This window comes from Trichosurus vulpecula, chromosome 8 (assembly GCF_011100635.1).
Source record: "Trichosurus vulpecula isolate mTriVul1 chromosome 8, mTriVul1.pri, whole genome shotgun sequence".
Classification (NCBI taxonomy): domain Eukaryota; kingdom Metazoa; phylum Chordata; class Mammalia; order Diprotodontia; family Phalangeridae; genus Trichosurus; species Trichosurus vulpecula.
Window position 1 is genome coordinate 126,504,718 of NC_050580.1, and position 13,987 is coordinate 126,518,704.

Here is a 13,987-nt window from a genome sequence, read left to right on the forward strand (position 1 = left end):
TTTAGACTATGCAGTCCTTATAAGAAGGAATATTCTTTTGCCTTGTATCACCCACACTTAGTATGGTGCCTGGCACATAGTAGGTGCTTAATAAATGTTCATTGTCTTAATTTATGTTAGATAAACAAAAGGATAATCCAGTTGGCCTTTAAGAGTGAGCCTAAGGCATTCAATCAACCAATAAATGTTTATTAAGCACCTCCTATATGCTAGGCACCTTTCTAAGCACTGGAGGTACAAATAGAGGCACATTCCATACTGGACCATATTTTCTCTCAAATTAATAAAAAGGGGAGGGAAGGTATCAATTTTACTTTCTGATCTTAAGGCTGGAAGTTTTTCATACTAAAAGAAAGACCTCACCCTCAAGCTCTAATGGTCGATTCCCTAGCTTCCTTCTACCTGCTTTTGAGTCTACTGAGTAGAGATGTGAGACTGGATGCCATCTGCTTTCTTAAGTCTATGCTTATTCTCCTCATTATTCCTTTACTTTAAGCACTGGTCTTCTTTCCAAGAGAGATAGAGGGAAGGGGTAGGAATGAATACAGCACACTCAATTTCAACTATTTTTTATCAGAGTGTGTTTTGGATGATTTTAAGTTACCTACAATGATATCTTTTTATTATTTGGCTTTGGAAGTCTCTAATGCAATCCATTTTTATCTCTAAACTTCTCCATTTTTTGCCTCGTTCTTTTAAGTCATATTTTTTAAAAGAAATGAATGATATGTGCATCCAGCAAAACTATGAAATAAAAATAAGCCATCTCTGTGAAAGAAAATATGCTTCATAGCTAATGAATTAGCTCAGTCTAAAAAGCTATTGTTCTGAGGATCAGATTATTGTCCATTTGTCTCTTTGTTTCAGTGCTGGCAGTCAGGTAAGAGAAAGAACATCAGAGTATGCTGTTGAACTTTTACAAACCTAGGATCACTTTTCTCCGGACCAAGAGGGTCTGCCTTCCAACCTGAATTCAAGCATTTTCCTCTGCCATCCAGGATAGCTTCTTGTCATCAAAGAAAAGTATTAGAGGGAATTGTATTTGTTCCATGTGACAGGATAGTCTCCCTACAATGGACAGGGGCCCTTGTGAGCTTTCCAGTTGTCAAGCCAGAAAATGGTAAAATCTACCTCTACCCTAAAAAGAGATCTGATATAATGGACGTGGCAATCTATCCTAAAATCTTTAATTTAGTAAGCTGGGTTATTTCAAGATCTCCTTTGTGATCCCAAAACTCCCCTCTCCCCTAAAAGCACAACAGCATATGGTGAGAATTCTCATACATTTATTCTCAATGCTAGGACTTCAGAAAAAGGGGGACCAGCAAAGTTACTCATTATTCAAAAACATTCAGCCACACCTTGTGAAAGTGAACATCTTTTTTGGGTGATGGTAATGCTGTCCTTGGTGCGTTGATGTAGATATAATGATACTTTTGAGGAATTTTGGAAAGTGATCATGGCATCAAACAATGTGTATTAATAAAACTTTTTTTTATATGAAAACAATACCAAAAGTAGCATGTACTAGGATCCACTTTTAACTGGAAAATGATACAATCACTTCTTTAAAGTCTACAGACTGTTTTCTTTATTTGTATTATTTTATTTCACCATTTTCACAAGTCAGAAAATATAAGACCATCCTATTTGCCTGTTAAGCCCACAACACACTGGGAGTTAATGGTTAGTACGAGAAAGTACAGCAGTAATTGTTCCAGTTACCTATTGGGTGAACTCAACACAATTTTCTTCACCACAAATTCTAGAATTAGAAACAAGAAGATTGCTGAACATAGTCTTGAGATCCCATAGGCTGACGAAGATGTGATTCTAGGGTCCAGGACCCTAAAAGTGCTGGTCAAGATCAGCAATCCAGCTTTTGAAAGAAGCAGAACCTCATAGGGCTCATGGTTTTCTACTTTCACATGGACTAGCTGGCCTGAATGTGAGGAATAGGGCAAGCAGCATATAAAGGTAGAACCAGGAATATTTTTGACCGAATTCTTAATGGCTCATGAGAGCTGATTGTTGAAATTTCAGAGGGAGTACTTACAGCTCAGAAATTGGAAAACACTAAAAATCATGGCTGGATTTATTGTTTTATTGATTGTCTTGACTTTGAAAAGTATTGAAGAACAATTTTAAAAAATCAGATTAAACTTAAACTATGTCAGGCACACGTTTTTCTCCCCAGAGAGCTGGTTGTTAAACATTTACCAGCACACCACTGAGTAGTACCCCCAATCTTGAGACCAAGATATAACCTGCCCTCTGGACAATGGTTCTACATCATAAAATATGCTAATTAATTATGAGAGAAGGGTTCTTCTTATTTAAAACAATCAAGAAATGAGACATCTGCAACAAGAACCTTGCACGTATACTGGTAGAAATTTGTCCAAAGCTAGTCATCTTCTTTGATTTTTTTTTAACCACATCTGTGTCTCATTACTGTCTCAGGCTTCCTGGCATTCTTGAGTGATTTCATTTGGCTATGAGATCCACAAAGCATGCCTTCCAGACCAATTCACCATAGTGGTTTGGCTAGGAAAAAAGCTGTCTGAGTTTACTAGACAGCTGTTTCTGAGGATCTGGAGTTCACCTGGTTGTGTTAGGTTGTTGAACTTTGTGAATTGTCTTCCCACACAGGAAGTGGTCTAGTCAGCTTGCTAGTGAAGTGTGACCTTGCCATTGTGGAAGTTAGGGATCTCTAACTCTTCCCTCAGAGTCCTCTTGCTGCCATATGCCTAGTGCTATCGGATGGCTCCTTGTTTTCACTGTGCTCCACAAACTTAATGTCTAGGCCAATTCTCAACAGTTCAAACATCACATTACCTCCTTCCCCTAGTAAAGCCTACCTACCCTCGGTACTTTGCTCTCAGAGCTCAAAGTGACTAGAAATACATTAGAGAAATTAATTGGGCTCAGGTGTTAAATGTAGTTTGGTTCTACACCTCATAGCTTTTTTTCACTTTACTGGAGCTTTCAACTCCCTAACATAAAAGGGTCACATGAAAATTTGGGGAAGCTGTGTATGGTGTTTAGCAAAGAAATAATTGGCAGCAAAATGGTCCTTTTGATCAATTGAATCACAGTACATAGCCAGCTGCCATGGCACTATGTGTCAACTTTCACTCTGTGGATTCCTAATTGGTGATTGGAGTGGATTCTTTTGCTATGTCACTATAGGGCTGTGTAGTTAATCAACAGTAGACCAGATAGCTTAATAATTAATTAATATGACAACTCAATCAGTAACAATGATGGAAATATGGAACAAGGATAACCTCTTCCTTCCGTGTTTTTAATGTGCCCCATAACTATTTCTGGGACCCTTTCAGAGAACAATGTTTGAAGACATAGTCTTACCTATAGCCTTTCTATGGAATTCCTCACTTTCTAAATCTTTTTGTTTTTTGAGAAGGGCTATGGAAAATGGGAAGAATAATTGAATACAGTCATGGTTGTGCCATCCTCATAGCCACTGGCCAAAGACTTTAGTAGATGTGTTACAATGTTTGAGTGGCTTATGATCTTTGCTGTGGACAACAGAAGGAAGCTGGCAAGGAAAAAGGAACAGGAGGCTGCAGAATGCATATAATCCTTAGTAACTGAATACAAGACCTTCCTTAGAATTATGGCTGAGAATGCCAGAAAAAAGCTGATTTTTTAGATACTCTCATGCTTCTATTCCTTTGTACCTAGGCTAGGAAAAATTTAAGAGATTCAGGCTCATTGGAAAATGAATTTCAAGGCCAGAATGGCAAATTCTTTAAAGGGCTCCAAGGCCCCACGGTCACTTTAAAAATTATATAACACTACATGCTACTACATGTATATATGTATATGTATGTATGTATTTGCGTGTGTGTAATTGTCTAGCACAAGGGAAATGGTCTAGTCAACCAACTAGTGAAGTATGACCTTGCCATTCAGGAATTTTGTGGTCTCACAGAGTTTTCTTGCTTCCATCTGCTAATGTGTGTGTTTTTCTGTATATGTACATATACATGTATACACACGTATGTACATACATGTACATGTATTTGCTAAAATTAAACTTATTTTAAATCTAAGCAAAATTTCAATAAGTTCAAGGTCAATAGGTCAAGAAAAATTATATCTTTGGGTTCTGAAAAAAATGGGTAGATTTGATAATATATGTGTATATATGTATGTGTACACATGTGTGTGTCCATTTGCACGGAAAATCTGGAAGTACATCTAGAATCAAAGTGGAGCCTAGAAAGTACTTGATTACTGCTCATGCAGTACTACCATTGACCTACAGTTTTCCTCTTGATAATACCTCAGTTGACTCTGATGGTCGAGGGGAACCTCTGTTTTTCCTTGTCCAGTGTTTGGAGACATAAAGCTCAGGGCTACTAAGTGACCTGTTATCTATACCATTTTTCTCTTCCCCATCTCCTACAGCTTCTGCCAACGCCATTTCCTGGATCTGTCGATCAAGTTCATGGATGTCTGTTTCCTGATCTGAGTCTGTATTATAATCAATCTCTTCCATACAAGGAGGCTCATCATCCAGTTCCACATCAGTGCTGCTGCCACTGCTGCTCCTGCCACTGCTGCTTCTGCCACAGGTTCCAGCAAGAATGAATAGGAGATGGTGAAGAAATAGACAAGAATACAACAGAGATACAAAAAAAAAGAGAAACAGAGAGAGAGGGAGAAACAGGGAGAGAGAGAGAGAGAGAAGGAGAGGAAGAGAGGGGGAAGGGAAGAGAGGGAGGGAGAGAGAAGGAGAGAGAGAGAGAGAGAGAGAGAGAGAGAGAGAGAGAGAGAGAGAGAGAGAGAGAGAGAGAGAGAGAGAGAATGTTAACTGAAAATGCTTTCTAGTGATTAAAACAGGAGCCTGGATTATAATCTTCATTGCCCCTCTTTAAATTGCAATCTCTTTAAATTCCTAGGTCCTCACAAGGTCTATCTGTTATTAAGCTGTCAAAGCATACAAACTTACCACTTGTCAATCTAATATAATCCAATAAGCATTTATTAAGAACCTGCTACATTTAAGGCTGTGTACTAGACCAGAAGAGGGGAACCTGAGGTCTTGAGGCCACATGTGGCCTTCTAGGTCCTTGGGTGCAGCCTTTTGATTGAGTACAAGTTTTATAGAACAAATTCTTTTAAAAGGATTGGTTCTGTGAAGTTTGGATTTAGTCAAAGGGCCTCAATTGAGGACCTAGAGGGCCACATGTGGCCTCAGGGCTGCAGGTTCTCCACCCCCATACTATACACTGAGGACACAAAAACAATATAAACACATACTAGGATTATATGTCTGGAGCTAGATGGAACATCAGGGCTTATACAATCCAAATCCCTCATTTCTTAGAGGAGTACACTTAGACCAAGGGAGTTTAAGAGACTTACCCAAGGTCACATAGCCAGTGCTAGTTGTCTGACATTTATTAAGCACCTACTATGTACCAGGCACTGTGATAAGTGCTGAGCATCAGTTGTGTGATTGGGACTCAGCTCCTCCTAATCCTTATCCAAGGCCTTTTTCACTGTTCTATAAACACAAGAGGCCAGTAAAACTGGGGAAAGAACATGGAATTCTGAGAAGCAGAAGTAAAGGAGTGAATGCCAGGTGAAGGGGAAAGCCTATGCAAAAGTGTGATGTATAGTTCTTTACTGTCAATAAAATTTATATTTATCTCTTCTTACTAGCCCAAAGATCATATACATGATATACCATACATTTTTAGCCAAAATTAAACCAATTTTAAATCTAAACAATTTTATTAATAAGTTTGTGTCACAGGTTAGGAAGAATCATATCTGTGGACTCTAAAAGAGTGATTATATTTAATTACTATCTTCAGTGACTAGAAACTGTGGAAACAGGGAGACATATTACAACATTGGAGGACAAATATCTTAATCTTCATAAAAAGGAAAAATGCAATCTATAAACTGTGGTGCAGTGATTATGATCTAAAATCTTATCAAAATTCTAGAATATGTTATGAGATTTGATTCGTAAACCTCTCAAAATGGAAGTAGAAGTTATAAAGATCCAGTATGGCTTCATCAAAAGCAAGTCAAGTCAGACTAGTCTTACTTTATTTTGGACAAGTTTTTGACAAGTTAAAGTAGTTAAAAGGAAAAGCACTAGAGTTACAATTTATTGATATTTTAGCACAGATTAAAATGTAATTGAGAAATAGTTAACAAAATAAATAGAAATACAATAAAACATATATAATATTTCATTTTTAAAACTAAGACAGGAAGACAGCAGAGAGAAGCCAGGAAGCTGCTTGAGTTCTCCCCAGTTTCCCTTGGAAACAACATTAATTCAAGCCTCTAAACAGATTCTGGAGTGACAAAACCCACAAAAAGATGGAGTAAAACAACTTTCCAGCTTAAGATAACTTAGAAGGACTTCAGGAAAGGTCTGTCTCACTTGGTAAAGGGGAGCAGAGCCCAGCAAAGATTGTAGCCAGGGAAACCAGCAGGAGGCTCTTAGGCACACCACACATCAGCAACCTAGGCCCCTCAGTCCTGGGCTCAGCAGGCTACTGACACAACAGGCCAGCTGTGAGGCTTTCAGGCAAAGTGCAGAAGTCAAACTGACAGCCCCAGTACCCTGGCGCAACAGGCATGACTTGTCCAGGCCTCTCCAGCACAGTGGGCAAGCCACCAGTACCAGAGGCCATGGTGTAGAAAGCCAGTGACCAGGCCCCTGGCCTCCAGCACAAGAAGCCTGGGACACTGCCCCTGTGCCCCAGGAGGAGAGCTCAACTTGTAAAAATGAACAAAAACAAAAAAGAGACCTGACCATAGAAAGCTAGCGTGGTGACGGGAAAGACCAAAACAAAAACTCAGAAGAGGACAACAATGTCAAAATAACTACATGTGAAGCCTCAAATGGGAACATGAATTGGTCTCAAGCTCAAAAAGTCCTCTTGGAAGAGCTCAAAAAGGATTTTAAAAACCAAATAAGAGAGATAGAATAAAAAATGGGAAAAGAAATGAGAGTTATGGAAGAGAATTATGGAAAAAAGGAGTCAACAGCTTGAAAAAGGAAGCACAAAAACTGACTGAAGAAAACAACTCTTTAAAAAATAGAATTGGCCAAATTGGAAAAAACATTTCAAAGAAGTAAACAACTCCTTTGTAGAATTGGCCAAATATAAAAGGAGGTAAAATAGCAAACTGAAGAAAATAATTTCTGAAAAATTAGAATTGGGCAAGTGGAAGCTAATGATTCTATGAGACATCAAGAATCAGTCCAACAAAATCAAAAGACTGGAAAAAATAGAAGAAAATGTAAAATACCTCATTGGAAAAACAACTGACCTGGAAAATAGATCCACAAGAGATAATTTAAGAATTATTAGACTGCCTGAAAAACATGGTCAAAACAATAACCTAGACAGCAACTTTCAAGAAATTATCAAGGAAAACTACCCTGATATCCTAGAACCAGAGCATAAAATTGTCAGTCAAAGAATCCACTGATTACCTCCTGGAAAAGATCCCAAAGTGAAAACTCCAAGAAATATTATAGCCAAAGGAAAAAAAAATGTTGCAAGGAGCTAGAAAGAAACAATTCAAATATCATGGAGTCACATTCAGGATTATGCAGGACTTAGTAATTTCTACCTTAAATGATTGGAAGCCTTTGAATTTGATATCCTGAAAGGCAAAGGAGTTTGGATTACAAACAAGAATCAACTACACTGCAAAACTGAGCATAATCTTTCAGGAGGAAAAGATGTAAATTCAATGAAATAGAGGACTTTCAAACTTTCCTGATGAAAAGACCAGAGCTGAACAGAAAATTTGATCTCCGAATACGGGACTCAAGAGAAGCATAAAAAGGTAAACAGGAAAAAACAAACACAGTAATCAATAAAATTAAACTGTTTACATCCCTACACAGGAAGATGGTAATTTTAACTATTGAGAACTGTATCTTTATTAGGTCAGTTAGAAGAGTATACATAGACATAAGGTGTGAGAATAAGTCAATTTTGATGTGATAATATAAAAAAAAATTAAGGAGTGAAAAAAAGCATTGTACTGGGAGAAGCGGAAATGAGGAGGCAGAATAAGATGAATTACATGACATCAAGAAGTGCAAAAGACCTATTACAATTGAAGGAAAGAAGGGATGGGGTGAGCACTGTTTGAACCTTACTGTCACTGGATTTGGCTCAAAGAGGAAATAGCATACACTCAATTGGGTATAGAAATGTATGTTACTGTATAGTGAAGTAGGAGGGGAAAGAAAAGGGAAGGAAGGGCTGATAGAAGGGAGGGAAGTTTGAGGAAGGCAGTGGTCAGAAGCAAAACAGTGGTGAGGGATGGGGTGAAAGAAGAGAGAAAAATGTAAACAGGGAAAACTAGGATGGAGGGGAATACAGAGTAATCATAATTGTGAATGTGAATGGGATGAATTGTCCTATAAATAGAAGGAGACAGCAGAGTAGATTAGAAACCAGAATCCTAGAATATGTTGCTTCCAAAAAAAAAAAAACACATTTGTACCAGAAAAATACATACAGAATAATAGTAAAAGCCTGGAGCAGAATATATCATGCATCAACTGAAGTTAAAAAAAAAAGCAGTGTTAGCAATCCTGATCTCAGATAAAGCAAAAGCAAAAATATATCAAAGTAAAAGAGATAAGGCAGGAAACTACATCTTGCTAGAAGGTACCATAAATAATGAAATAATATCAATACTTAATAAATTTGCACCAAGTGATATAGCATCTAGCTTCTTAGAGGAGAAGCAAAGTGAGTTACAGGAAGAAATAGACAGCAAAACTATACTGGTGGGGGACCTCAACTTCCCCCTCTCAGAACGAGATAAATCTAACCATGAAATAAACAAGAAAGAAGTTAAGGAGGTGAATAGAATTTTAGAAAATTTAGATATGATATACCTCTGGGAGGAAATTAAATGGGGATGGAAAGGCATATACTTTTTTTCTTAGTGGTATATGGCATCTACACAAAAAATGACTATGTACTAGGGTATAAAAAGGTCATAATCAAATGCAGAAAGACAGATATATTAAATGCATTCTTTTTACATCATGATCCATAAAAATTGCATGTAATAAAGGGCCATGGAAAGATGGACTAAAAATTAATTGGAAACTAAATGATCTAATCCTAAAGAATGAGTGGGTCAAACAAAAATATCCTAGAAACAATCAATAATTCTATCAAAGAGAAAGATAATAATGAGACAATGTACTCAAACTTATGGGGTGCAGGCAAAGCATTTCTCAGGGGAAATTTTATATCTCTGAAGGTTTACATGAATAAAATAGAAAAATAGGAGATCAGTGAATTGAGTATACAACTAATAAAGCTAAGAAAAGGACAAATTAAAAATCATCAATTAAATACCAAATCAAAAATTATGAAAATCGAAGGAGAGATTAATGAAATTGAAGTTAAGAAAATTATTGAACTAATAAATAAAACTAAGAACTCATTTCATGAAAAAAATAAGAGATGAATCTTTTTTTAACTTGATTTAAAAAAAAAGAAAATCAAATTACCAATATCAAAACTGAAAAGGATGAATTAACCACCAGTGAAGAGGAAATTAAAATAATAATTAGTAGTTATTTTGCCCAATTGTATGCCAATAAATCTGGAAATCTAAGTGAAATAGATGAATATTTTTTTAAAAGATTAATTGTCCTGATTAACAGAACAGGAAATAAAATACTTAACTCCATTTTAGAAAAAGAAATTGAATGAGCCATCAATAAATTCCCTAAGGGAAACAAATTAATCAGGGCCAAATGAATTTACAAGTGAATTCAACCAGACATTTAAAGATCAATTACTTCCAATATCATATAAACTACTTTGGATAAATGAGTGAAGAAAGAATCTTGCCAAATTCCTTTTATGACAAAAATATGGTGCTGACACTTAAACCAGAAAGAGCCAAAAACAGAAAGAAAAATATAAACCAATTTCCCTAACAGATACTGATGCAAAAATTTAAATAAAATATTATCAAATAGATTACAGCAATTTATAACCAGGAAATTATGGTATGACCAGGTGGGATTTATACCAGTAATGTAGGCCTCATTCAATAGTAGGAAAACTATCAGCATAATTGACCATTTCACTAACAAAACCAACAGAAATCATGATTATCTCAATAGATGCAGACAAAGCTTTTCACAAAATACAGCATCCATTCCTATTAAAAAAAACACCAGAGAGAATAGGAATAAATGGTGTTTTCCTTAAAATAATAAGCAGTATTTGTCTAAAATCATCAGCAAGCATCAAGTAACAGGAATAAGCTACAGGTATTCCCAATAAAATCAGGGATGAAAAAAGGATGCACATTATCACCACTATTCAATATTGTTATCTTTAGCAAGAAGAAAAGAAAAAGAAATCGAAGGAATTAGAATAGGCAATGAGAAAACAAGACTATCACTCTTTTCAGAATCCTAGAAAATCAACTAAGAACTACTTGAAACAATTAAGAACTTTAGCAAATTTTCAGGAAACAAAATAAACTGACATGAATCATCAGCATTTCTATATATTACCAACAAAGCTTAGCAGAAAGAAAGAGAAATTCCATTTAAAATAACTGTAGACAGTATTAAATATTGGGGAGTCTACCTGCCAAAAGAAACTCAGGAACTATATGAACACAATTACAAAACACTTTTCACACAAATAAAGTAAAATCTAAACAACTGGGAAAATATAATTTGCTAATGGGTGGGCCAAATTAATATAGTACAAACTGATAATCCTACCTAAATTAATTAATTTATTCAATGCCATACCAATCAAACTACCAAAAATTATTTTATAGAGGTAGAAAAAAATAACAAAATTCTTCTGGAAGAACAAAAGGTCAAAAAATGTGAGTAAATTGAAATGTGGAGTTGTGAATTGATCCAACCATTATGGAGAGCAATTTGGAACTATGCCCAAAAGATAAATCAACTGTACATATTGTTTGATCCAGCAATACCACTACTAGGTCTGTATGCCAAAGAGATCACAAAAATCTTTCTAGCAGCTCTTTTTGTGGTGCCAAAGAATTGGAAACTGAGGGGATGCCCTCAGTTGGGAATTGGGAATTAGCTGAACAAGTTTAGTATATGAATGTAGTGAAAAACTTTTGTTTTATAAGAAATGATGAGCAGGAAGATTGCAGAAAAACCTGGAAAGGCTCATATAAACTGATGCTGAGTGAAGTGAGCAGAACTAGGAGAACATTATACACAGTAACAACAGCATTGTGTGAAGACAACTTTGATAGACTTAGCTCTCCTTAGCAATGACTCATGATGGAAAATACTATCCGTATCTAGAGAAAGAACTATGGAGTATGAATGCAGATCAAAGTATATTATTTTTACTTTGTTTCATGTTTTTTCCTTTCTTGTGTTTTTTTTTCTTTTGTTCTGATTCTTCTTTCACAACATCACTAGTGTGGAAATTATTTTAACATGATTGTACATATATAACCTATATCAGATTGCTTGCTGTCTTGGGGAGTAGGGAGGGAAAAGACGGAGGAAGAAAAATTTAGAACTCAAAATCTTACAAAAATGAATGTTGAAAACTATCTTTACCTGTAATTGGAAAAAATAAAATACCATTAAGTGCAAAAAATAATTAAACAAAATAAACCCATTATGATTTGACTCAAAACAAAACAAACAAACAAAACTGTTGTCAGTATACAGTATGACTCTTCTACTATTCTTGTGGACAAAATATATAAGTATGGGCCACATGATGGTAAAGTTAAATGTATTCAGAATTGGTTGACTGACTAGAATTAAGAAATAGTCATTGGTTCAATGACAAAGTAGAATAAGGTATCCAATGAAGGATCTCTCAGATCTGTGGTTGACCCTATACTTTTAACTGCTTATATCAATGACTTACATAACCACATAGATAACACAATTAGCAGATTTGTAGGTAACACAAAGCCGAGAGAAATGGTAAACATATTGGACGACAGATACCAAATCCAAAATTAAGTTGATATTGGGCAAAAACTAATAAGACAAAATTTAATAAGTATAAAATGTAAGTTCTTAATTTTGTGTCTAAAAGAAATCAATCTCACAGATTCAATATAGGGAAAACAAGATTCAATAGCAGTTTTCCTGAAAATAAGATCCAGAAGTTTGGTTTACTGAAAACTCAACATAAGTAAAGAGGGTGAGATGGCAGCCAAACCAGATAATGAGGTCTTGGACTACATTAAAAAAGGGGAAGGATGACTTCAATGCCCTCTGCCCTGGTCAGACCCCTTCTGAAGCATTGTAGTTGGTTCTGAGAACCAGCTTTTAGGAAAGATAGTGATGGGCTGTAGAGTGTCCAGGAGACAACCAAGATAATAAAAAGTATGTTTTATGAAGGTCAGTTGAAGGAACTCAGAATTTTTGGCTTGAGGAAGAGAAAAATGAAAAGGAGACACGTTAGCTATCTTTTAAGTATTTTCAGGGCTCTCAAAGGAGAAAATCCACTTCTTTGTACCAGAGGGAAGAGCAAGAAGCAATGATCAGTAGTTATAGGGGCAGATTTAGGTTTCTAGTACGGAAAGCAACATCAACAATTCCAAGTATGCACGCACACATGCGCGCGCGCGCGCACACACACACACACACACACAAAACCCTAACAATTAGATCTATCCCAAAATGGAATGGGCTGCTTCTAAAGGGAGTGAGATTCCTCTCACTGGAGATCTCTAAGCAAAAGGTGGATGATGAATTACTGTATTTGTGGTGGAAAAGATTTTTGATCAAGGACAGAAAGTAGTTGTTGATGACTGAAGTCCCTTCCAACTCTTATTTCTTACAATTCTGTGATCAGCCCAAATGATCCTCATTGTCCTATGGCCATGTGGACCTATAGAGTCCAGCTCTTATACAAATACGAAGCAGAGATTCATCTGATTTTGGCCTCTGAGTAATGATCTTCTACACCAGTTGTGTCAATCTCAAAAAGAAAGGTGGACACTAATCATACATAGTGGTCCATGAAGGGTACATACTTAGTTTTTAAATTTTTAAAAATTTTAAATTCTTAAATTTAAACTTTCAAATTTTAAAATTTAAAATTTAAAAACTACATAATTACTTTTAATTTATTTTATTGTATTTCTATTTATTTTGTTAACTATTTCTCAATTATATTTTAATTTCTGCACTTGCACTGCATTCTGCCAGTAGGAGTGTTTTTGACACCTCTGCTCTACACCATGGGTTCTTAACCTTGATTCTTTTGGCAGTTGGGTGAAATTTGTGGAGTCTTTCACAAAATAAAGTTTCTAAAGGAATAAAATCAAATTAAAAGTTATAAAATAAATATAATGAAATAGTTATCTATCTATAGCTATATATTTAAATTACAAACCCTCTAGTTAAGAGCCCCTGTATCTAGATCATATTTTCAAGACTTAGATGGAAAATTCAAAACACCACTTCCATGGGATTGATTGAAATTCTACATATTTTCCTTTGAAAATCACTTAATTAGACACCATTGACCTATGTATAGAGCATTGTAAGGCACTATATAAACCAGAATGACTCATCTGAGAGGGTGAATTGCTTTGGACTTGTTAGCACTCTCTCCATCCTCACACATTTGTGTGTGTATTTATTTGTATACTTATCTTTAAGTAGCATAAGTTTACATAGTTATATCCCCAACAACTAAGGATTTAGGGATAAGCTGTACACCTGAAAGAGAATATATGCACCTTGGGGGAAGGGAAATTTTTCATTTTGTCTTTATAGCTAAAATATTAGCACAGTACTCTGTTTAAAGTAGACATTTACTAAATGCTCCTGGATTGGAGAGGGACTGATTTCTACAGGGTGTCCCTGAAGTCTGGACACATAGGCAAAAATGCATATTTGAAACATCTGGAATATTAACAGACTCTAGTGCCCTTGACATCTTTTTCTGGGGTGTGG

At 35.8% G+C, this 13,987-nt stretch overlaps 1 protein-coding gene across 1 annotated transcript in view; it reads right to left on the reverse strand.

The window, feature by feature from the left end:
- Positions 1-1,576: 1,576 nt before the first annotated feature.
- The window catches only part of AGBL1 (ATP/GTP binding protein like 1), an 864,618-nt gene continuing 852,207 nt past the window's right edge, over positions 1,577-13,987 (reverse strand). The window contains exon 23 of the mRNA XM_036736570.1: positions 1,577-4,595. Coding sequence (XP_036592465.1) covers positions 4,289-4,595 — 307 coding nt within the window. The 3' untranslated portion in view covers positions 1,577-4,288. The remainder of the gene's footprint in view (positions 4,596-13,987) is intronic.